The 25,667-nt window shown below is 35.1% G+C and overlaps 3 protein-coding genes across 6 annotated transcripts; all 3 read right to left on the bottom strand.

The window, feature by feature from the left end:
* Window positions 1-1,067: 1,067 nt before the first annotated feature.
* On the bottom strand, window positions 1,068-5,629 carry LOC113357657. The gene is made up of 8 exons (XM_026601100.1): window positions 5,267-5,629; window positions 4,152-4,772; window positions 3,795-3,979; window positions 3,418-3,656; window positions 3,147-3,343; window positions 2,934-3,059; window positions 2,705-2,824; window positions 1,068-1,471 (listed from the first exon to the last, which is right to left on the bottom strand). Exons 1-7 carry the CDS (start codon window positions 5,417-5,419, stop codon window positions 2,726-2,728), a joined length of 1,620 nt encoding a protein of 539 aa, XP_026456885.1. The 5' UTR covers window positions 5,420-5,629; the 3' UTR covers window positions 1,068-1,471; window positions 2,705-2,725.
* A 6,073-nt stretch (window positions 5,630-11,702) lies between these two features.
* Window positions 11,703-12,395, bottom strand: LOC113360088 (ribonuclease H-like). Its single transcript, XM_026603634.1, has 2 exons — window positions 11,832-12,395; window positions 11,703-11,723 (listed from the first exon to the last, which is right to left on the bottom strand). Exons 1-2 carry the CDS (start codon window positions 12,393-12,395, stop codon window positions 11,703-11,705), a joined length of 585 nt encoding a protein of 194 aa, XP_026459419.1.
* A 7,636-nt stretch (window positions 12,396-20,031) lies between these two features.
* On the bottom strand, window positions 20,032-23,669 carry LOC113357656. Of its 4 annotated transcripts, XR_003363765.1 has the most exons (9): window positions 23,310-23,669; window positions 22,578-23,195; window positions 22,236-22,420; window positions 21,898-22,136; window positions 21,615-21,817; window positions 21,161-21,286; window positions 20,937-21,060; window positions 20,533-20,600; window positions 20,032-20,423 (listed from the first exon to the last, which is right to left on the bottom strand). XR_003363765.1 is itself a non-coding variant. In XM_026601097.1 (8 exons), the coding sequence occupies exons 1-7, from the start codon at window positions 23,478-23,480 to the stop codon at window positions 20,962-20,964; spliced, it is 1,641 nt and encodes a 546-aa protein (XP_026456882.1). In that variant the 5' UTR covers window positions 23,481-23,669; the 3' UTR covers window positions 20,032-20,478; window positions 20,937-20,961. The 4 variants fall into 4 exon arrangements, 3 of the variants coding, with proteins under 3 accessions (XP_026456882.1, XP_026456884.1, XP_026456883.1); XM_026601097.1 differs by lacking the exon at window positions 20,533-20,600 and having other exon boundaries at window positions 20,032-20,478; XM_026601099.1 differs by lacking the exon at window positions 20,533-20,600 and having other exon boundaries at window positions 20,032-20,475.
* Between the last annotated feature and the right edge of the window lie 1,998 nt (window positions 23,670-25,667).

The following is a 25,667-nucleotide window of genomic DNA, read 5'->3' as shown; positions in this document are numbered from 1 at the left end:
AAGCACTTCATATGCTTTGCACTATTTAGAGTTGGCAATCTATTTTATATTAATATTATGATATTTGTTAATTTCTCTAATATCGATACCTGTATAATGAGTTTGATTTTCATTTAACCATAAGAAGTTGGAGCCTGAAAGATCAGTTGAGTTGGTTCATTGATTCTTAACGCAAATATAAGATTTTCGAAGAAAGATATATCAGTGCATTTTCTTGATTATATGTTCTTTGAAGGGAAGCACTTCATATAATGTGCACTATTTAATGTTGGCAACCTATGTTATATGAACATCGTTCTTTTTAGTGTCCCAAATATCAGAAATCGATACAACTGTATAACAAGCATGATTTTTCATTTAACCAATAGTACTAATATTGAGAATGTAATGAAGTACTTAATTTAACCAATAGTACTAATATTCAGAATGTAATGAACTACATGATGATTTCAAAAGTTGGTATAATTTTTTAAAAGTATTTTCTTTAAAATGATTTCTTAATCTCCAACACTCTAAACAATGTGTAATTGGTGAATAATTTGGTTCCAACCGTTAATCTACTAAATAATAATTGGTGTTTTCATTATACACTATATAGTTATTAATTGGGACCCCTTTTTGGACTGGTAAAACTTTGGTTCCAACGATTAAACTACTAAATGATAATTGGTGTTTTCATTATACACTACGATTGCTAACTGAGACCCTTTCTTGGGTACGGAGTGAAGCCCCGCCTCATTATTTGGGGATCAATTCTCATCGTACCAGATGTGTACCCGAATACTAAGAAAAAAATCTAATTATGCTTTAGTATATATAGGTTATACTATTTTATTCTAGAGTTACTTAAATCTATTTATTTTATTTTATTTGTAGAATTGATTACCGTTTTGTTTTGTTAGATTGCTTGAAATTAGTTTTCAAAACTACGTGAGATGTTTAGATTATAATAGGATTATATATTTGATTATTAAAAAATTTTAACTGTTAATTGTCAATCTGTTGAATAGTAATTCTAAAATGCGTAGCACAGGTTTCAAACTAGTTATTATAAGAACAATAAGACGTGCTAAAACAAGAAACCAACAGATTTTATCTTGCTAATTCATACAGCGGATTATCATCACCCTATTATTATAAGAACCCTCATAGTACCTCATCCTGCCAGATGTGGGACTTTGCTTTGTCCTCCATTTTGTGAATAAACCTCGACAGAAAACCATAACTTGAACATAAAAACAGGGTCTTCGTATTTTTTTAGTTTACAAATTGCAGAAAGCTAGGAGTATATAATATGTACACCAAAAACATTTACTCTTGACGGAGTGCACCAGAATCCAGATATATCAACTGACTGTGTAACCACTAGAGAAGCCTAGAGCTATGAAGAAAAAAGGGATCGAAACTGATAAGCTCCATTTTGACCTTCCAGCACTGCCAAGTTGACTATCAAATATCATGTTGAGTCGCTCTGCAAGCATCAAACAGAAACACGTCAAAGGAAAGCGAAAGATGAATAACCCTAAGTAGAGAAAAAAAATTAAGCATATCATCAATCAGATGACTACAATTAAATATGATCACTAGAATTTTGTAATACTATCTCTGTTTCTGCCGAAGTGATAGTAACACTTTTGCAGAAATGGAGGAATAAGGGAAAAGATCAGGCAAAAAGCAAGTTTGGGAAGATAGCTGTGAAATGTTCACTTTTCAACTGGGCTATCCATTCTGATCCATTCAACGATTTGTCCCTTACTACTCTCTGTAATTGGGATGGTGTGGTAAACAGCTAGTTTTGGCTTTGCTTCCGTTATTCTTGTAATCTCTTTGCCACCATTTTGGTGAGTTTTTAGTCTTTTTTAATAAATTTTGCCCTTTTGCTTGTCAAAAAAATAAATAATCTGAGCCTCAAAAGGCTTTGTTGATAGTTAAACCTCAGCAGCAATTTTATTTTAAAAGCTCACAAGATATACTCCCTCCGTCCCACTATTAATTGACCTATTTATTTTCAAATTTTGTCCCATTAATAGTTAATTTTATATCATTTGATACTCATTTTTATATTAGGTGTTTTAAAATGCTTTTCAATAATATAAAATTTACGAATATCCGTGGTATAGTTTGAGAGACAAATCATTTCTAAATTGTACTACTAGGTTAATTAATAGTGGGACGGAGGGAGTAGTAGTTACTGTCTTCCTCCCCACACAACAAACTTGCTTCGTGTACTATTGGTGTTGGCCTAATTTGTTCAACAGCTGCAGGAGAACCAGAAGACCTTTAGAGCCTCTGGCTTTGCAACAAGAGTAAAAGCTTTTAAATATCAACTTATAAGCTGATGTCTAGCATTTGGTTTTTGGGTGACTGAAAGGAGATACCAGAATATTTCAGTGGTGTTGGTGGTGTAGCTGTTTTAAGCAGATGACCTAACAGATTGCCAATGACGCTAGAAACCTCCATAAGGTGGTTTCTTTCTGAGTTGTGACTGTAATTGCTTGCTTATTTCTGAGAAGGATTCATATAGATAAAGTAGCTAAACATAATGAAGATCTCTCTCTTGAAACTTAAAATGTAGAGTCTGGTTTCTTGCTAAGTTCTCGAGAAAACTCTATTTGTGCACAAGTGGATCTATGTAATCTTTTGGCTGCATTAAGGAGCTTTCATTTCCATGAAAACCGAAGAACATGAGTGTGTATATATATACCTGAACCTGAGCACGATCAGTCTAGCGCTCTTCGCGTTGAACTTTGTTGGGATCCGACATCATGCCCATCATCATCTTCTCTGGTGAATCCTCCCAAGCGCCAAAGGAATTCAAATCAACCTACATTGAGGGACAAAGAAGAAATCTAGAATTAGTATCTTAGTATCCTTTGAAATATTTTAAGCGAACACTGCGTGTGTACTGGTATTTGACTTTCAGAAAGAGAGACCTTCCGTCTTTGCTCAGTGAATAGTTGTTCTCTTTTCAAATATTGGCTCTGCTTTTCTCGTACTTTTCCCCCACCTAATCCCCATACTTCAACCTTAAAAATTGAAGCTTCTGTAGGTAAATATCCCTGCCATGTGTGTGCACCCATTCGTTAGCAGGTATATATATGTTATACAACCGGGTCAAGTTTCCATGGAGTGCACATTGGTAATACCTGATCAGGAAATAGAGAACCTGGACGGTAAGTCTTATCCACTGCATGATGCCGAATTGTAATTTTAGCAAAATCTTCATGAATAAATATCCTCTCGTTTCCAGAAGTTCCTCCAAAAGCAAGGCCAACAGGCTTTGGATGTGGGTCATATTTACCAGTAGCATGCAAGTGGCTGTACATAAAATTCTTCTCTCTCCCTGTTTAATAGTCGGAAAATCTTTCAGTTAACTTCCAATGTTAAAACACAAAAGAACTTCTGTTGTTTACCTACCATTGGGTGAAAAAACATGGAAAATTGGGCTTAAAGCATATAAATATCCCGAACTTCCATAAAAGACATCCTTATTTTCCAATCCCTGGTCAGTTAGTACACCGACAATCCATCTCTCAGCACTGGGATCAACATCACCGGTTTCTGTGCAACTAGCAGAAACCAAAATTAGCAATGGCCCATTGTAACCCTCAACATTTGACCAGAGTCTGTTCATGCCCTTCCCATGGACGGATGACCTGTGCAGAAGCAGTACAAAAATGGCAGATACCGGACAAAGTATTAGGAGCTTTAAACAAATGATTTACCGTTTCATGCTTAAGCAATCGTAAAACAAATACTTTTATTAATAAAAGGTCACATGTGAAATAACGGACCGATACAAAAGGTTTTGAAAGTCTCCACTGCCATCTCTAAGAAAAGATGCCCTCAGAAGCTCTTTGCTTAAGGTACTTGTAAGTGCGAGAGATATCGCCCAGGCCCGTCCAGAAGTTAGGAGAACTTTGTTATGTGTCTCTGTAGAAGAGCTATCCCCAACTAATACATTGGAAGTATCCGACTCCTGTTCGAATTCATGGGCACTAATGATTAAGCATCACAGTTCAATAATGTAAATGGCTAGTTGCATATAAATACTATGATTTGATTGAATATCGGCAATGATCAACTCAAGAACATTATCTTGAGTAGACAGTATTAATAAACAACATTACTCAAAGGAAGATATGCATTACCTCGGAAGCTGCAGGGGTACAACTTCGGAGTCTTTCATGGACATACTGGGTAAAGCATTGTGCAAGACATGGGGTTGTTGATAAAGCCCACAAATGAATCTTTTGTGCAGGCAGTTGAGCTTCAAAATCGGAAATATTATAGTTCCATAAATTTACATCTTTGTTAACTTCGGTACAGGAAGTGATAGCTGATAGCACCAAATGGTTAACATCTGGAAGATCTAGTTCTCCTTGGTACTTAGAGTATTTGGAAATTTCCGAAATCCACGACATACTCCAACACATCCAAAGGAGCATAAGTATATCAGTTGACATAAAATAACCACTGATCTTACAATCATCCTCTTCTGATTCAAATTCCAATTTCGAAGGAAAACCTGCTTTTGCAGCTGTAGCAGCATATAGCCTGTATATAGTATTAATCGACACCGACAACGACGTCCTTCCGCAACATCTAATATAACCTCTCAAGAACTCAGTCCAGTGAACTCCACCTCCTTTATCGACTGTGAAGAACAAGTCAACAATCGCCGGACCTAGATGAGATAACAAACTCGGAAAATTTTCGGGCATTTGAGATTTCGCACTCTTAGTGTTTGTAAAGGCTAAAGCAAAGCATTCCTGATTCATGGAGAAATTTAAATCATACATCACTTCTTTAAATACAACCACAAATAAGACATCTTATTTGGTGTTCCAAAATCTAGCACACCAAAATGCCCATAGTGTATCCTTCATGAATTTGGGTATGCACTATGAAACGTGCATCAGAAACTAAACAGTTAGGTCCTTTTTTCCTAACAAAAAACTGGTGGCCTAAAAACCATGAATTTAAGTTACTATAGTACCTTAGGCTAATTTCTCCATAAAAATTCTACTGTTCATCCAACAGAAATATGAACTTAGAATCTTTCTGGTCTAAAGGATGCATCAATTCAACGAACACAACACAAATTTAACCAACATTGACTCCAATTGTTACTACAACTCAAAAAATTATACATTTGTGAGATATTAGGGATAACCATAACTGAAAATGCCTAGGAAAAAAAAACTCATGCTTTTAGAATCATGTTACAAAATTAGGGTTTAGATTTGTGAGTACAACGACTTACTTGCAGAGAATGAAGAGGAATTGAATTGGTATGAGGATCAGAGAGTCTCGTAAAAGCCTTTTGAAGAATTGGTAAACCTCCAGTTGATGCTGCAAGAGATTCCAATTCTTGTTGTTCTTGATTATTCGGATTCGTAGACGATGAAGCTCCCATTTTTCTAGTGATTAGAAAATCAAGAAGATGCTGATGATCAAACTCTAGATAGAGAGAGACAGAATTCGCGCTTTAAAGTCTTGTTAATATTATACGTCTCTTCGGGTAAGCGAAAGGAGCACCTGTTTGTGTCGAACTGTCACAACGACCGACTTGTTTTGGCACTTGGCAGTGTGGCAGTAGTTAACTTCTACGTATATAGGAATATGCTGTAATAAGACCGAGTGACCGACGTACGAAAAGATTGGCTTAGGCAGAAATTAACATTTAATCCCATATTTAGGGCTTTAGATTCTCTGGTCCTATGTCACCTAAAACCTAGTACTAAAAGATCCTAATTTACCAAATATAAAACGAGTCGGTCCAAATCTTTATGATTCAGTCCAAATTGATTTCCTTTGATGACTAAAATGACCCCCCAATAAGAATTTGTTTACACACCATTTTTTTCCTTCGTTCCTCAATCGACATATGTTATTCATAACTTCTGTTCGAGAAGAATCAATTTCCGTTTGATCTATTAGTTTTCAGGTTAACATTTGAAATCTGATTACTCTTTAGTGATTTTATCTCTTATTTGATTTTCCTTTTTATTCGATTTTTTATCGATTTCAGATGTTTGATTTGTGATTAGGAAAAGATCATGATCCAATATTTTCTCACATCTCTCTACTTCTCATCTCTCTCCCACTATCGATCTGTTGAAGAAGAAGGTGGAGCTTGATCGGTAATGAAATGATTTTTGTTGTTGTTTTTTTATTGATTTTAGATCTTCTTTTTTATATTTTTATATGTCCATATACACTACGATATTTGATAGGGGGTTTGAGAAGTTTTAGAGGCATTTTTGTTTGAAGTGTAAGATAAATTAAGGTAAAAATTTGTTTGGAACCCAGTGTATTTGAAGTCTTGTCTCCGTAGAGTTCTCATCAACCATCTTTATATTGTTTAAGTTCTATTTATTTTGTTGTAATTCATTCTTAAGCTTGCAGTGTATTGAGTCTGTAAAGCTTACAATCTTTACCTAAATTTATTAATTTGGTCAAGTCGTGTTGGGTACTTTTTATAAGTTCTCGCTTCCTAGCAATATACTACAGAATACTCCATGGTTAGTTTAAGATAACAAATGTGAAGAAAAAAGACATTTGTGCATTCAAAGCTTCCAACGTTGGAATTTTAATTTTTTTAGTTTATAGCCTTATGTAGAATCACATTCTCTTAGGCTGTGTTTGATAATATAGAAAGGAAACAATTCCATCGAAAGTGTTTCCATGGAATCAGTTTCCTAGGGGAGGCAAGGAAAGACTTTCCATGGAATTTCACGGAATTGAGTTTAAAACATACTTTAGGCCACTCTTTTATTGCAATTCCATGGAAACATATTTTTGACCAAACGACGGAAAACACGTTATTTCCATGGAAAGATGGCTAATTCCATGGAATTAACTCCTATCAAACACAACCTTATATTTAAGTTGCTTATTTTCCCATATATTTTTTATTTGGGACTAAAGGGCTTGGTTGTTGTTGTTGTTTTTATTTGCGCATGTTTGTTCTTAGGTGTTTCTAATAATCAGGAGAAGCTTGAAGAGATGCAGTGCATTGACGAAGAACCAAACATTTTTTAATCTGTTTAAGTTACATTATATAAAGTCATTTTGTATCATATTGATGTTTTTCAACTGCTAAAAGATTGGTGCTCATTATGAGTTCTTATCTTCATTTTGTTAGACATTATTTGTGTTTTATGCAACAAATCTCCATTTAGTTAAACTAATCTTGTTTATGCTATGTTATGTCAGATTAGTCTTAATCTGCATTAAGGCATGTTTATGGTTTTAATCATGCATTAAGGACTAGCTTAAGGTTAATGCTAGATAAGGTTGAGTCAAAGCATGACATGTCCTTTAGCTTGACATGTCATATGTGATATCCAATGTAGCCATGAAGTGTCATCCTACTCATGATGGAAAGGTTGGAGTTGACATGTGGCAAGCATGACTAGGACTCACTTCTAGCATCATATGTTTTATAAAGCAAAATCAGTTTTCATCCATCATGAAGTAATGTGAGGAAATAGAAGTTGATAATAAGTCATGAAAGGTCAGGTGTGTTGAGTGTTTTTGTTTCCTTGTTCTCATCTTGTTTTAGTATGAATCATATGTAGTGTTATAACTATATGTGGTGCTTTTCAGTGAGTTGTTGAGTATGCTAATACTAGGTTCAAGTCTAATTTCAGCTTGTAGTGAGCTTATAAGATGTCTAGTGGTAAAGCATAAATGTTAAGGAGCTGAAATTCCAACATTCAACTTATATTTCACCTAGTTATAACATATTCAACAACTTGTATGGTTGAGGTTTTGGATTGTTTTCCTTCTAAGGTTGTAGTTCTTCTCATAAGCGGTGATTCGGTTCTTCATACTTGATGTTGTGGGGTTGTAAAATCGGTATAGCAAGTATTGGAGCAGTTGTAGAAGATTCGTGTATCACAATCAAGGTTTGTTCACATCTGCGATGGATTTGGACTTCTCGAAATAGTGTTTTCTGTTCAAATATAAGGTCTGAATTTTTTCTGTTTTAAGAAATTGTAACTTGTACAATTTGTAGCTTTCATTACTCGACTAAGTGTTGCCAAAGTGATGCTTTGAGAGTATGTGGAAGTGTTTTAATGAGAATTATGTGATTGTGGTGGTTTGTTTTGATTCATTCAGAAATGTAAACACGAATCTTGCCCAAAGGTGTTTTGTGTTTATGAAATTTGATGTGAATCAAGTCTTATATGAGTGAAAGCTTTTCATATGAGAATTTATTCTTAAACTTATTAGGACTCATTGTATATCGTAATTTCTGCCCAAAGGTGATTTGCGATGATACAGAGTCTTGTTTTAGAGTTTAAGATGTTATTGTTCTTGCTTATTGATATGTTGTCTATATGGTTTAGTTATAGTGTAGCAATATAAAGTGATAATAAGCATGTATGTGGTGTGCTTGAATCTGAATTTCAGTGGAATTGTGATTGTGATTTATCATCAAGTTTATTCCATATTATGTTTGAATCTGAAATTTAGTGGGAGTGATATTTGTAGCTTGATTATATCTTGTTTATCATCATTCTTACATTCTTGTGAGGTTTGTATGCTTATAATATAAAGTAGTCTCTAGTTTGAGATGAAGCATATTATGGTTAAAGTCAATGAGAATATGATGTTTATGGCTTTATCATCATATTTGTTTCCTTACTTTGTAAGGTGTTATATGCTCATAAAGTAGTCTCTGGTTTGAGACATATAGTTCTCATTCGATATCATTAAATGTCCTAAAGTTCTTGGTCTCATTATGAATACGAGCATAGTGCTTAATTCGAGCAAGACAATGGGGATATCATCAAGGAGAAAAAGCGGGTGGCGTAAGAGCATGTGTAGTGTTGCTTGTATGGCTTAAAGCCAAGCCAATAAAGTTATAAGTGTAATTCAGTTGGCATAAGGCTAAGCCAAATGAAGTTTTTGAAGTTCAGTTTGTTTTTGGCGTAAAGTCAAGCCAATAAAATGTTTTCTGTTTTGAAAAATAAAATGTTTTACTTGAGAATAATAGGCAATCTAGTTTTCTAATTATAGAAACGGCTTACGCATCTTAAATATGACGTGTAGGTCTCTATAATCGAAGGCTAGCGTACTATTTGACTCGGGTGTGCGGCTAGCATAAAAATTTTCTAATAAAAGGTTTAAAAAGGTTTTGTTGCTTAAAAAATTGGGAGATGTTAGACTTTTTTGTGTTTTGTGCAACAAATCTCCATTTGGTTAAACTAATCTTGTTTATACTATGTTAAGTCGGATTAGTCTTAATCTGCATTAAGGCATGTTTACGGTTTTAATCATGCATTAAGGACTAGCTTAAGGTTAATGCTAAATAAGGTTGAGTCAAAACATGACATGTCATATGTGTTGTCCAATGTAGCCATGAAGTGTCATCCTACTCATGATGGAAAGGTTGGAGTTGACATGTGGCAAGCATGACTAGGACTCACTTCTAGCATCATATGTTTTATAAAGCAAAATCAGTTTTCATCCATCATGAAGTAATGTGAGGAAATAGAAGTTGATAATAAGTCATGAAAGGTCAGGTGTGTTGAGTGTTTTTGTTTCCTTGTTCTCATCTTGTTTTAGTATGAATCATATGTAGTGTTATAGCTATATGTGGTGCTTTTCAGTGAGTTGTTGAGTATGCTAATACTAGGTTCAAGTCTAATTTCAGCTTGTAGTGAGCTTATAAGATGTCTAGTGGTAAAGCATAAAGGTTAAGGAGCTGAAATTCCAACACACTTACATTTGATCATTTATTAGGTGTTTCAAGAATTCTTAGAACATATGCCATTAAACTTTTCACAAGATTACCAGAAGGTGGAGTGGGGATAGTTGCAGCCGCTACTGACCGATGGGCAGATCAAAGTCTTTCCAGTCCATGTTTTTAAGCTAGAAACTAGACTCTTAAGTATAGTTCATTGTTTTCAACTTGGTTATGTGTATGCATCTGACAATACATTGCATACTTCTGACAGGGACGAAAGGGTGATTTGATATATAGTGAATACTGCAGAATATTGCCATAAAACAGTTAGTTTCTTTGCTATTTTATTTTTTGACCTCATACAAGTTTGTGTTCTTTATACACAAATAAAATTGATTGTCAATCTGATAGGAATTGGGAACCAATCTGATTTCTTCTTTCTGAAAAGTTTGCTAACTTCAAGCAAGTATATAGATGATGGGTATAAATGTAGATCCTCCTCCTCCCTTGCTTGACAAATACAAGATGCAAAACTCGTCATTTGCTCATTTTGATTTGATATTGTAAGTGGATTTTCATTCTTAAATCTAATCATTGTTTGTCATGTAGACCATTCGTATATATGTATATTTGTGTATATTAATTGATGCTTTACTTTACATTTTTTTTTTTAATTTCCCAACAAAAGTGACTCTCATCACAAATTGAATTCTTGAGTTTCTATCCTATTAAACACCTGTCAATTCATTAGTTTTATAATATGAAATTTCACATATGTTAAATTATTCTTCATTTCACCTCATGAATAATCAGGCGAGCACCTCCGTTGGAGAAGTTAAAAGTCTTGGAGCGTTTATTACGATGGACATAGTCAATCCGTACGGGATGCAGTTTCTGCGGGACTTAAGTTAAAATTGCTTATAGTGTTAAAAATATTTTTGGTGTTCGCAAGTTCTTTGTACAAGGTTTTGGTTCAATTTACTTAAACAATTTATCATTCGAAGATTTTAATCTGGTGACAATTATTAAAACCAGGGATTGGTAAAGAGACAGCTGCAGACATTACTCAAGATCTGCACCGAACGACATGGAAAATCATAGATCTATGTGAGTTTGTCTTCTTCTTTTTTTAATCCGTAACTAGGGTGTACAAAGTTGTGTGCATGTGAGAAAATGACACGTACTTGGTTATGGAGATTCGTGATAGTTTTCGCTTATATTATTTTGTTGATATTCAAATGGTTGTCACCTTGTTGGTGAGAGCAACCTGGGACACAGAGTTATGCACATGTTGATTCTTAATGTATATGTACTTACAAACCTGTTGATTGTTAAAGTGTACTTAGTTGTACACCTGTTGATTGTTGATGTGTGCGTAGTTGTACACGTGCTGATTCTATCATACCCTGATGCACCTTTTGCATAATTTTTTTTCTTCTTCGTTTTATGCATTTAATTTAGGGACTCAAAAGCTCAAAATGGTAGAGCGCCCAAGCATATCACAAGGTTTGTGGAGGTTGATGGTTCAAATCCATCTGAGTTTTCATATATTATGTTTATACAATGGGTAGCTGTGTACATATTAGTGCGCTTGTGTAAATCCAATGAAATAGATTAGTTTGTAGGCGAATATTGTTGTTTTTTCCATGTTTTGTATGTGTGTACATATATGTGCACCAGTGTATTCTCCATGAAATATAGGTCGATGTGTGGGTATAAATGGTCGATTTTATATATGAATTGTTTTGTAGGGTGCATCTATGTAATTCCAATGAAAAAGTAAGTTTATGTGTGGTTATGAATGATCAATTTTATCATGTTTGGAGAGGTGTACAAATATGTATGCCCATGTAATTTCCATGAAATAGAAGGTTAGGTGTGGTCATGAATGATCCTTTTTATGCATCTTCTGCAGGGGTGTACATATTGATGCACAAGTGTTTTTTTTCTAAATCATGAATTTATTACTCAAAAAATCAAAGTTATAGAACTGAGCCCATTATATAAGGCTCATTGAAAACTAAAAAGACCAATACATTCCAAGGCCCAATACAAAACAGAAAAAAAAAAAAAAGAAAACCAAACATTTGTACAGTAAACACTCCCTACTCAAATCTGAAATATGTACCATCTTCCTCCTCCAATCTCCTAAGAAATTGAGGTTTAGGATCATAGTATAGTAATGCCCCATACTTAAACTAACTCCTTTCTTTGCCATTTCATCAACAGAGAAGTTTACTTCTCTATAGGAATGTCTCAAGCTTATTGCAAGTATGTGTTGCCTTATTCTTTCCCATATGCTTTTAAAAATCCATGACACCTTGTTATTTGTAAAAGCTAACAAAACAACATTTGAGTCAAGCTGGAAACAAACCTCCCTGAACTGCTTGCTCACTGCCCACTCTCCAGCCACAATTAAAGCCATTACTTCAGCCAAATAATTGGTTGCCAAACCTAAACCACCTGAAGCAGCACCAATGCATTCACCTGAACTTACCCTTGCAACAAAACCCAAACCAGCAACTCCTGGGTTTCCTTTACAAGCTCCATCACAGCAAATTAGTACTTGGTTCAGAGTTGGTAATCTGAAGAAGCACTGCTTCACTCTTGCAGTTTTAGTTTTAACCCCAGATATTTCAAAGCTCAAGAGTATGTTCAAGTCATACACAGACCCCAACATTTCACCTTTCATTCTTAATCTGCACTACTTGGTAACTTGCATTACTCTTTGTTTAAATTTTTCCACATCAGGGGTTGTAGCTTCATATAGTATTGAATTTCTTTCAAACCAAAGATTCACCATAATATTAAATGCATTATTATACCATATCTCTTTAATTGCAGGGCTTTTTCCTTTAGCAATATTCAAGACATCCCCAAACTTTTTTGGACTTGTGCAGTGAAAAATTCCACCTAACCACAGCCATATCTGTTCACTGAAACTGTAAGTCCATAGGATATGATCCATAGTGTCTTGGTTGTTTCCATAGAGATAACATTTAGATACAATTGAGAACCCTTTTTTTCTTACTGTTTCCTCTGTTGCACAAGCTTTTCTCAAAATCTTTCATAGATTGCTAGAAGTATTGGATGAATACAAGGGTGCCAAACTTGCTTTGCCCAGTTTATATTTGCAAATTTCTTCCTTATGAATTGAGCTGCACCAGCCACTGTGAAATCTCCAGTAATATCACTTATCCATACTCTTTTATCCTTCCCATTCATCAGAACTGGTAATTCACTTAAATCAAAAAACTGCAACATAGGCCTTGGGATTTGCCATTGTCCATTATGAATTAAATCTTTAACCTTGAGCTTATCATTTTTCCTGACATATGGGTCCTCAGCATATCTATCAATTAGAGCAAAATCTTTGATCCATTTATCCTTCCAAACATAAATTTTTTCTCCATCCCCCACAAGCCATCTGCTACCTTCCTCCATCTCAGACATAACCCATTTAAGACCTCGCCATATTGATGATTGTTTGTAATACTTTATCTACTCTCCATTTTTATCTTTAAATTTGGCTCTCATAAACATAGTCCATTCCTCATCTTCATTTTCAATCTTCCATAATAGCTTCATAAGCATAGCTTTGTTCATAACTTCAAGTCTTCTTAAACCTAAACCCCCTTCTTCGATTGGTGCATTAACTTCATCCCATTTCACTATAATCAGCTTCTTCACAGATGGATCCCCAGACCACAAAAAGTTTCTTATAATTCTTTCACATGTTTGTAAAACTGTCCTTGGCCATTTATAAACAACCATTGTGTATATTGGTAAGCTGCATAAGACATGTTTAACTAGTATCAATCTTGCTGCAAAAGCTAACATTTTACCAATCCAACCAGCTAACATCTTTTGCATTGACTCCACCATCCCCCATACTTGGTTAATTTTAACTCTTCCTGGATTGAGAATAACTCCCAAATATTTATCTGGGAAATAAGAAAGTTCCATCTGTAAGAAATTAGCTATGTCATGCTTCCTATCTGTTGTTACACCCCCCCACAAAACATTTACTCTTGTTCTTGTTTACTTCTTGTCCTGAGTTAGCTTGATATTTCATTAACAGACTCATCAAGTTCTCCAAAGTCTTTTTATTTTCATTGCTGAAAATGAAAATATCATCAACAAACATTAAATGAGTTGGCTGAATCCCCCTGCAAATCATTGCTTGCATTTTTCTATCATGAACCAGTTTGGTTATATTTCTACTCAGAACCTCCTCAGCTAACACAAAAAGTATTGGTGAAAGGGGATCAACCTGTCTTAACCCTCTTCCAACTCCAAAAAATCCACAAGGCCCACCATTAACAAGAACAGAAATTCTAGCCGAAGTAAATATTTTCCTTAGCCATTAAATACCCAGCTCTGAAAAATACAAATCTTATGAGAACCTCAAAAAGAAAGTCCCAGCTTAAAGAATCATATGCTTGTGTAATATCAATTTTAAGACCAACATTTCCACCCCTTCTCTTACAATCCAGTTCATTTATCAATTCTGATGCCAAAACTACTTTCTCATGAATATTCCTGCCTTTGATGAAAGCCCCTTGTTGTTCTGATATCATTATACCAATTACAGTTCCAATTCTATCAGTTATAATTCTAGTGATGATCTTGAAACTGAAGTTTGCTAGACCAATTGGTCTGAAATGTTCAGCTCTCTTAGCTCCTTGAACCTTAGGAAGTAAAAATAAGAAATTAGTATTAAAACCCTTTGGTATAAATCTGTTACCCCAACAATATTGAATAGCCTCAATTAACTCCATTCCAACCACCTCACAGGAAAATTTATAAAAATTTCCAGGAAAACCATCTGGTCCTGGAGAACTATTTGAATTCATTCCAAAAACAGTTTTCTTTATCTCCTCTTGAGAAGGAATATCATCAAGGAAAATGTTGTATTCTTCAGTTAATACTTTAGGTATCACTTCAAATAATTCTTCATTAAAACACACCTGCTTTTCTTCAAACTTCTTATGATAATGATTTACCAAAATATCTGAGATTTGATCTTGTTCAGTGACAATATTACCTTCAGTATCTTCCAATTCTGATATATTATTATAAGCTCTTATAATCCTCATAGTAGAATGAAATAAAGTTGTGTTGGCTCCACCCTCTTTAACCCATTGTGTTCTTGACTTTGCCCTCAGAAGTTCATTTAATTGTTGGGAGGCTAGATCATGTTCCCCTCTTGCAGTAACCAATTTATTCAACAACTCAATATTCTCTGGATCAGAATCAGATTCCAAAGTAGCTGCTAGTACTTTCTCTTATGTAGTTTTTACTTTAATTCTCAGATCTCCAAAAACTTCCCAATTCCATTTCCTTAAGATAGTTTTCAGCCTTTTAAGCTTACTAGTAAAAATAAATGGAATGTTCATAAAACCAGGGTGAGTTGTCCACACAGATTGATATTTAAATGGAATGTTCTTTGGTTTTGCAATATTAACATTTCCACCTAATAAAGCTCCATGATCTGATGCCCCTCTGACATTCACTTTATAGCTCCACCCTTCATATTTTTCCAACCACTGCAAAATGAAAAAAACCTTGTCCAGGTCACACAAAATTCTTTTTCTGCCCATCCTATTATTACACCAAGAGAAATTAATGCCAGATTTAGGGGCTTGCACCAAATTACATGATTCAAGACATTCTCTGAATTCTCGCATTGAGATTCTTAATGGAGCTCTACCTCCTTTTTTCTCCTCAATAGTAAGAACTACATTAAAATCACCTATTACCAGCCAAGGCCTTTGCTGCATACTTATTAAGTTCAATTCATCCCATAATGATCTTCTATCAATAGTCAAGCAAGCAGCATGAATGCCTGTAACTAAAACTTCACCAACTTGAATTGTTATAGTTTTTCTTGAAGTGGAAATTACTGAAGGAGTTGATAATGAAGAATGCCAAAACAACCAGATATTCCCTTTTCTTGTGTCAGTTGAATTATGTATTACCATTTGATTCATACCAGGTAACTTTAAGTGCCTCAAAAAACTACCATAAACTCTTACTTTAGGTTCTGCAACCCATAATAAAGAATGACTAAAATTATTTACTAAACTCCTAAGTTTATCTTTGGCTTGAGTTCTCCACAAACCTCTGATATTCCAATAAGCAACTCTCATTGAGAAGGAGAGTTTTGGGAATTATTATAACTCCCTATGACTGAATTCTTTTTAACTGAACCGCTAGCTTTTTTTCTAGTAACAACATTAGGAATTCCTTTAGGTAGTTTACCTTTTGTAGGTCTTGCAACCACTCTTGAAAACTGATCCTGCTTTTCTACCACCTCAATTATAGTATTAAATTTACTAGGAGAGCCAAAATTCTTACCCCCATCACTTTGAGAATTTAACTTCCTTGCTTTTGGAGCTTTGCCTGAAACTTCCTTCCATTCCTCTACTTTTCCAACCTCAGACTGCATTTTAGTTAAAACTTGAGCAGTATCAACAATTTCCAATTCCTCCATTTCTATAGCATTATTAATCATACTTACATTGGGCACCAAAGTGGGAATACTCTGACCAACTTCAATAAATTTTTCACTTCTGCTTCATTAATATTCAATTCCACAAGTTGTTGTTGAGGAAAACAAATATCAAAACCCACTGAATTCTGAGTTTGAGACTTTTTATGCACAAGTGTATTTTCCCATGAAAAAGTAAATTTGTGTGGTTACGAATAAACGGTTTCATGCATGTTTTGCAGGGGTGTACATATTGATGCACCAGTATAATTTCGTGAAAAAGTAGGTTTGAGAGTGGATACGAATGACCAATTTCATCAATATTTTGTTGGTGTATACAAAGTGGTGCACATGTGAAAAACTGACTGCATAAGCTTTTAAAAGTTTTGTGCAGGCGCACTTTTTTGTACACATCAAATAATGAAGTGAAAATTAAATCTTTTAAAAAAATGAAAATTATATAGTCATATGGATACTCTTTTTGTAGCTATCGAAAAGAGTTTTTCGAATATATAAAGTTTTTAAATTCTGAATGAGCGGTTCGAAAGATAAATCGTTTTAAAATTATTTTTATGTTATTTAAAATCGGTGACGTCATCATCAGTCACTGTGGACTAAACCGAAAAATATTTGGACTAAATTGTAAATATTAAAGGTTATTAGTGTACTTTTCATATTTCAAATAAATAAATGACTAATTTGTACCTAGTTGAATGGGTGTGGACTAACTAGTATATTTGGATGGGATTTTGGACTAAACCGTATTTTTTCCTTGGCTTAGAGCTGTTAGATTAAAGTTTAGGACAACCACGAGGCCTTGGTTAATCTTAATCAAACACGTTGTCGGTATTGGTTGATTTTTTAATTTTATTTTTGGCAAAGAAGAAACTTATGTATTAAAGATAGTGAGGGAGGATCCATGAACATTCTTAGATGGACACTATCATATATGTTTTGCGCCATTTTTCCCGCAAAACCCAAACGACAATCAGTCTAAATCTAATATTTTGATGATACGTTCCTCTTATACGACTCTACATTCACACCAAAAATAAGCACAATTCGATATGTATAACACCACCATATACCCCTTTGAATATCAACCATTAAAAGTTAACGGTTGAAATTAAGGTCGTTAGATGGTGAGGTTTGGTATCTCGAATTGTGCTCATTTTTTGTAGGAATATAGAGTCTTATAAGAAGAACGTATCATCAAAATATAAGATTTAAATTCATTGCCGTTTGAGTTTTGCGGAGAAAATGACACGAATCATGTATGATAGTATCCATCTAAGAATGTCCATGAATCCTTTCTCAAAAATAATAGAGTTGAGTTATCAGTTACATGCACAAATTCGCTAGAGGATCATACCAAATATTAACATTAGTGGTACATTTAATCTATTCAAACCTCCCGGAACTAGGCTCGTACTTCCTTCTTTATAGTTTGAATTTTCAAAAAATCCCCTCTTTGTGCCATCCTTTGAGACACTCCTGGCTAAGTTACCATTTGTTTTCCACAAGACCTGATCCTGGATATCTCTTCCGCTTCCATTGAATGTGTCAAGTTGTCAACACTATCACCATCACCTTGATCCGTCTCTTCCCCGCTGTCCACATTCCGACCAATCTCTCTGATAACATCCTCTCTATTAATAATCCCTGGTACCATTTCCATATTATGTAAGAAACCAAAAGTAGAACTTGCACTTGTCTTAGAGTTTTGATCCACTTTACCCAAGACTTCAAACCAGTTCTGCATATTTCTTGCGTCATTTTCTGTCCACGACCAGTCTCTTTCAAAGGTGATTCTAAGCTTATACATATTTATGAGAGCAGAATTAATTATTACATTATTACATATCATAATTTCTAACGATGAAAAGTTTTTTGATGCTCTGTAAAATTCAGCTTCTTGCTTATAGCTAGTTAAGTCCACCTTTTCTTCCCAGAAAGTAGAGTCTCCAGAGGACTCCCAATTCTGCCACCTAACTATAACTCTTTCACAATCTATACTTGTTAGCCGCTTCATTACAGTCATGATGGTCTGCCTGCAGTCTCCATTGTTTACTCCAGATGGTGCACTAATGCACCTGGCACCTTTGAACTTCCCTTTCATACCAGTAGCATTAGAATCATCTTTGTTATTGACCACAGTGATATAAACCAAAACATTCCCCCTCCTGTCTTCAATCTTCCTCTGTTTATAATCCTTATACTTCTTTTTTCCTTTTCTCAGCTGCAATGTAATTCATAATCTGTTTTGTTGTTGATCTAGCACAAGGTGGCTCATTTTTAGATGCCTTTCGGCACCTAGCTTTCCACACAAACCACACAGTAATAGCACACAAATTATCCCAGTTAACATCCTCATTTTTAAAATTCTTTTTATTCTTGACCCAGTTTGTAATCCACCTATTTAAGTTGTTTTCTTTAGTCACACAATTAGTGTTGTACGTCGGACATTTCCATACATTTTTAATAAGATCACACTGCATAAAAAGGTGTTCAGTGTTCTCAATACCAGAATTACAAAGATGACATTTGTTATTGACATTAGGCATGATTTTACATATTCTATCCCCCACAGGGAGAATATCATGGAGGCATTTCCATAGAAACATTTTGAATTTATGCAAGAGATTCATCTTCCAGATTGGTTGTTTCGTTGAGCGTCTAAGTCATGGTTCGTCGATACAATACGACAGTGTTGGCAATACTAACCTTCCGATACTCGACCAAAATTGATACCGAAACTAAATATTTTCGACTAATTGGCCGACCTAAAAGGACGCCTTCTATGTGATGATAAAGTTGCTGTTTGTCGGTCTTAACAAATGTCCTAGAAATTTAAAATTGAAACTTTAAACCTTACAATTTCATTAAATTAAGGTTACATTTGAACGCGCAATTGGGGAATATGCAAAATAATTGGGGGAACTGAGTTTATATTCTCATCCAATAGTTCCCGTTAGTTAAAAACCTAAGAAAAAGACTTTGGTGCCCTTCCATGTGAATAAAAACTTGTATTTAAAAATTAAAAACAAAAACCATATCCCCCTTCTCTTCTTCCCTTCTGCTGGGTTTTAGAAGAAATTTTTTTCATAGTTCGTTCATCTTTAACATGATTTCATCGTCGATTCAAAAATTTCTTCGTGGATTACCCGAATCTATACACATGCCTCCCCGAAAGAAACTCAATCCACAATCAAAATCGAAAACACAACAAGTTCAAAAAAAAGAGATTAAATCGGATTGCTCTTGAAGAAGAAAAGAAATCGGAAGATCAAACGTTCATACAAATGGCCTATGTGAGAAGGTAAGTGAATTTTAATCATAGTATAAGTGTTTTAGTTGATTTATAATATTGGGTTTAGGTTGCAATACGGAAAAAATCCAGTTACCATCGTAGTAAACGGCATTGATTTTAGTATGAATCCTATGGTACTTTACGAACCCCAGTGTGCTGAGCCACAAGGAGATCTTAGAGATGTCTAAGTAATACTTCCTAGACTTTTGGGTGGAGCCTCACACTTTGAAGAACAGGCTAAGGTTATTGGTGCTGCTAGAAGCAACTGTGAAATGGTGCATCTAAACTGAAAGACTGATAAGTTCCCTAAGCTGTTGTCATTCAAGGACTCCCTGATCATGTCTCCGCTTGATGTCTCAAATAGCTGTGACAGTCTGCATTTAGTAGTTGATAACATGTTTTAAATCCAATGTCTTTTTCATGTTTAAAAAAATTACTGGATTTGGTTTGGAACATCCAAATTTTTCAGCAGTGAAAAAATTTCATCTCCACAAAATGACTAAAGATGATGTTAAAAAAATATCCTTCCGCAAAATGTAAAATGTAGTAATTGCTTTTTGCCGGCAATGTGGACAATATCAACTATGTGAATTTTTTTTTGTGGTGTACTTAAAATTAAGCAAAAAAAGAAAAAGAAAAACTTTGTGGTAATCAACAATTTGGGTTTACAAGAATTGTTCGTTTATCTTTTTAATACCCATTTTCTTTCTTTGTTTCCCCAAGACCAAGAGGGACTTTTAACTGAATTGAACAAGATAAACCAAAAACAAGAGCCAAGACTTCCTTGCCAGTTGCTTTCATTGAGTAAACAACATTGTAGTAACAATTTTAGTAGTTTCTAATGGTAAAGAACAGGCTGCGCGCGCCTCTAAGCTCCACCAAATATGCACCGGTAGGTGTTCCATTTACCTCTGTGCCTGAATTTAAACATCAACCAGAATTGGTATAAACAATTTTGTCTCCCCCCCCCCCCTGCAATTCATATACGATAATTTCATTGATACAGAGAAACAATGATTACTTCACCTTTTGGCCAGATCTTAACAAGACTACTAAAAGAACTTCCAGATCTGATTTAATGATTCCGGCTAAACCTGGATCATTTATTTATTTAAGTATAAGTTGTTACTCGTTATTGGGTAAGGGAATCAATAGCTTTTCTTTCTTTCACAAATAAAGATGCATAGAAGGAACGAAGAGAATATTTAGCCCAAAAGACAAATGAAGCCAATAGCTAGCTACATCATGCAATACAACTAGCTAAGAGTACACCATGCAATACAACTAGCTAAGAGTTATCACTGCAACCAAGCTGCTGTTTCAAGTCTGTTCTACAACCAACCAAGAGTTTTCACTACAACTCTAAGCTAGAAGTGTAGTATAAGCTAGAATCTTATACAAACTGGAGTAAGTAAATTGAAATGATTTACCTGGGATTTGAAACTTTGAGCAATACTACCGATCTTCCCGATGAACTTTGTTGGGATCGGAAACCATGTCCATCATCATCCTCTCTGGTGAATCCTCCCAGGCACCAAAAGTTTTCAAATCAACCTAGGTCACAAACCAATGCTTAGTAACTCAAAATTGTTCATGCAATTTAACAACAAAGTTTGAAATTTTACTGGTAATCTGATCTCTAAGAATAAACAACCTTGCGTCTCTGCTCAGTAAAAAGTTCTTCTCTATTCTTGTACGCATCCTGCTGTTCTTTAACTTTCTCCCCACCTAATCCCCATACTTCCACCTCCAGAATTGAAGCTTCGTAAGTTAAAATTCCCTGCAGTGTGTTGACTTTAACTCAGTGTGCTCCTTATGTGTAGTTCTACAAGGTAAAGTGAAGTTCGCTACTCGGCTCCTAAAATTTTACCAAACCTTTTACTAAGACGAGTAAATAGCATATGCACTATTCATATTTGTGTTCACCCAACTATTGGTGGATATGTCTTATATACACCATGGATGTAATATTTCAAGAAATTATTAGTAAGAGAATAATATCATGAAACCTTGAACAACTAAAATCCCACCTCTCGTCAAATAAAAGTAGAAATATTGATGTCAGTAGGAGAAATATCAACTAATTTTCAAACTCCGACGAGTCATACCTGATTGGGAAAAAGGGATCCAGGTCGGTAAGTCTTGTCAACAGCATGGTAACAAATAGTCATTGTAGAGAAATCTTGATTAATAAATATCCTCTCATTTCCAGGAGTTCCCCCAAAAGCAACACCAACAGGCTTTGGATGCGGTTCATATACTCCTCTACCAGCAGGCTGCAAGTGGCTGTATATAAAGTTCTTATCTCTTCCTGTTTATTTAATAGAAGATTCAGTTGTTCAGTGAACTTCCAGAGCCAAAATACAAAAGAACCACCACTGTTTTACTTACCAGTAGGTGAACAGACATGGAAAATTGGACTTAAAGCATATAGGTATCCAGAGCTTCCATAGAAGACATCTTTGTTTTCAAAGCCCTGATCAGTTAATACACCAATAATCCATCTCCCGGGATTGGAATCACCTTCACAGCTTTCTATAGAACAAGCAGAAATCAAAACTAACAGTGCTCCATGGTAACCGTCAACACTAGACCAGAACCTATTCATGACTTTTCCATGAACAGACGACCTACACACAAGTATTACAAAATTACATAATTCAGTAAACAAAATGAATGGAAAACCCATCTCACTACGCAATCAAGTGGTCAGAAGTAAAATAACGGACCTATACAAAAGGTTTTCGAATTCTCCAACACTATCTTTGGGAACACATGTCTTTAGAATCTCTTTGTTTACGGTACTTGTAAGTGTAAGAGAGATAGCCCAAGCTTTTCCAGAAGTTAAAAGACATGGGTTATGTGACTCTGTTGAGGAGCTCTCCACGATGGATATGCTTGAGCTATGTGGTTCCTATTCAAATACCATGAGCAATTGTTGTTATCATAATACCACACTTAAAGATACCAGTTGAAAGCCGACTGAGCACACTATTTAACCAGATAATGATAACTATATACATATACATAATCTAATTTATTCACATAACAGAAAGATATATATACAGTACCTCTGTGACCGTACATCTTTGAAGTCTATCATGAACATACTGAGTAAAGCAATGAGCAAGATTTGGGACTGTTGTCAAAGCCCACGCATGAAGTTTCTCAGCAGGCAATTGAACATTCAAATCCGAGATATTAACCTTCCCCACATCTACATCGCTGCTGATTTCAACACACGACGTGACAGCTGATAATATCAAATGGTTTATATTTGGTAGATGGACATTCATTGGGTGCTTAGAGTGCTTAGATATTTCCGAAGTCCATGACATAATCCAACACATCCATAGGAGCATGAAAACATCATCCGACGTGAAATTACCACTAGTTTTAGAATCATCGTCTTTCGATTCAAATTCTAATTTTGAAGGAGCGCCAGCTTTAGCACTTATACCAGCGTATAATTTATACACGGTGTTGAGAGAAACTGATAATGACATCCTTCCACAACATCTAATATAACCTCTTAAGAACTCAATCCAATGAACTCCATCATTTTCATCCGCTATAAAAAACAAGTCGACCACGGCTGGACCTAGATGAGTTAATAACCTCGAAAAACATTCGGGCAATGGCGACTTCATTTTACTGGGTGTGTTTTCGAAGGTTAATCTGAAGCATTCCTAAAATAAATGTGAAAATGCCTAAATGAGTAATTACAGAAAAATTTATATATGATAAACAAATGTGAAACACATCTGATAGAGAGACAATGAGATGGTTAGGAGTTAACTTACTTGAAGAGATGGGATGGGAATCGAATTGGTATCGGGATCGGAGAGATTTGAAAAAGATTTTTGAAGAATCGAAAGAGCTCCAGTTGAAGCTGCTAAAGATTCTAACTCTTGTTGTTCTAATTCTTCTTCCTCTGTGATTTCGTCTTGTTCGGAAGATGAAGAAGCTCCCATTTTACCTCTGTATCTCTTTTTTCGATCTAATTAGGTTTTTACTATGACTCGCTAGAAATTCAAGATCAGCGACATAACACGAGAGAGAAGAGAGTGAGAAAGCTGCGGACATTTGTCGTTGCAACTTCCCAGGACAATAAGTTGCACTTACCAGACAGGAGTAGGTACTGACACGTAGCTGTTTTAACCGAATTTGGAGCAAAAAAGGATGACAAATTAGAAAGTTTACCGTTAAAAGTACTCGCCTGCCAGCCTGGGTGATGAAAGTTATAACCTGAATTCTTCAATTAGGGATCTCATTTCAGATAAATTTTTGATGAGACATGGGGACTAAACACGTGCTTTTTCTTTTAATTGATCCCAACAAGTTCTATTTCCACACATATTAAAGAAGTGTATAACATTGTGTTTCTCTGAGACTGATTCTTTTAACAACGCTAGATTTGATAACAATGAATTTTTTTTCGTAAAATATAAATTTAATATTTTTATTTATACTCATTACGTAGATAATTCAAAGAGCTTTCCAAATATATAAATCTTATGAAAAACGGGTATGCATTTTGGAAGTTATCAAGTTTTTTAATTTTTTGATCGATTTTTAAGACAATGATATTTCTGTGAATATGTAAATACTGATTTAATGTACGTTTTCACCCTTGAATACATATATATAGTGGCAGTTGATATTGAAGGTCATATTAGTAATATCAAGATGACACCAAGCTATTTTATATTTTAAATGGGCAAGTCTATATCCTGTATGGGGAGAAGCGCAATGTTCTACATTCCATAAGCTTAAGCAGTGTCTGGTCATCCCACAAGTACGTCGGCCGCCTATAAAAGGAGTTCCTCTATACCTATACATGGCGTTCACCAGCCTGGCAATCGGGGTTGTCTTAGCACGGGATATGGGTAATGACAACTTATCCTATCTACTATGTCAGTCGGGTCTTGAGGGAAGTGGAGCTGAGGCACCCACGAGTGGAGCAAGCATGCCTCGCCCTCATCTATGGTGAACATAAGTTGAGACTATACTTGCTAGCACACAAGACAATCATTGTCGCTGCCGCCAACCCAATAGCATATCTGGCATCCAAGCCAGTACAAACGGGAACAATGGTCCGATGGATTTTACAACTATCCGCGTACGAGATAAAGTATCAGAGATCTGGAGGGGTGCGAGGTCAAGCCATAGCTGATTTGATAGCAATGTTCACCGGAGATGACGACAAAGAGGTGCATGGAGACATACCCGGAGAGGTAGCGCCCGTCGAAGCAGGGAAACCTTGAACAATGTTTTTCGATGGGTCATCCTATGTGTCGGTGCAAATTATTTACCCCAACAATCTTTGAGATGTGTGTAGATTGATTGAATCTCGGCCGTAGATCCAGTTCCTCCGGAAACTGTTGATGAAAGTTGTGATTGATGCTGAAAAAGGTGGGGGATACCTGCAAAGACACTCCGATGCTAAAGTCAGAAGGAGTTTTTAAGCAGGTGAATTGTGGAGAAAAGGAATAGAAATAGAAATTGTGTACCTTTTGAGTTGGATTTTGGCCTCTATTTATAGGCAAAACCAAATCTAGTTGTAATTATCCATAACAAAACCCTAGATTTGTAGTTATCCAAAATAACCACCTGGATTTGTACTTATCCTTTAATATTTGTATCTATCCTTGAAGATCCATGTCTATCTTCCTAAGATTTATGTCTATCCTGAAAAATTCTTATATATCTTCATAAGATTTGAATCTACCTTGGAAGATCCTTGGCTTTCTCCACAAGATTTGAGTCTATCTTGGAAGATCCTTGGCTATCTCCACAAGATTTGAGTCTATCTCCACAACATTTGTATTTATCTTGAAAGATCCATGTATATCTTTCAAGATTTGTATATATCTTGAAAGATCCATATCTATCTTCCAAGATTTGTGTATATCTGAAAAAGCGGGGGTACAACAACCACACCAAATATTTCGCTTAGCAATCTGTATGGACAAACTCCAATATACTTTCAAGAAAATCAACAAGACTCAATCTTAATAAAGTATATCAAAGAGTTATATCTCTTTTTCTAGATTCAATTCTTACTCAAGCAAATAGAAATCTGCGAGTCTAATTGAATACAAGAGAAATCACTTGAACGGTACCAAAGACAAATGTTCAAGTATCAATCAATTTCAATC

Source organism: Papaver somniferum, chromosome 3 (genome assembly GCF_003573695.1).
Source record: "Papaver somniferum cultivar HN1 chromosome 3, ASM357369v1, whole genome shotgun sequence".
Taxonomy (NCBI): Eukaryota; Viridiplantae; Streptophyta; class Magnoliopsida; order Ranunculales; family Papaveraceae; genus Papaver; species Papaver somniferum.
Note: the sequence above shows the minus strand (reverse complement) of the source record. Positions and strands in the feature narration are given on the sequence as shown.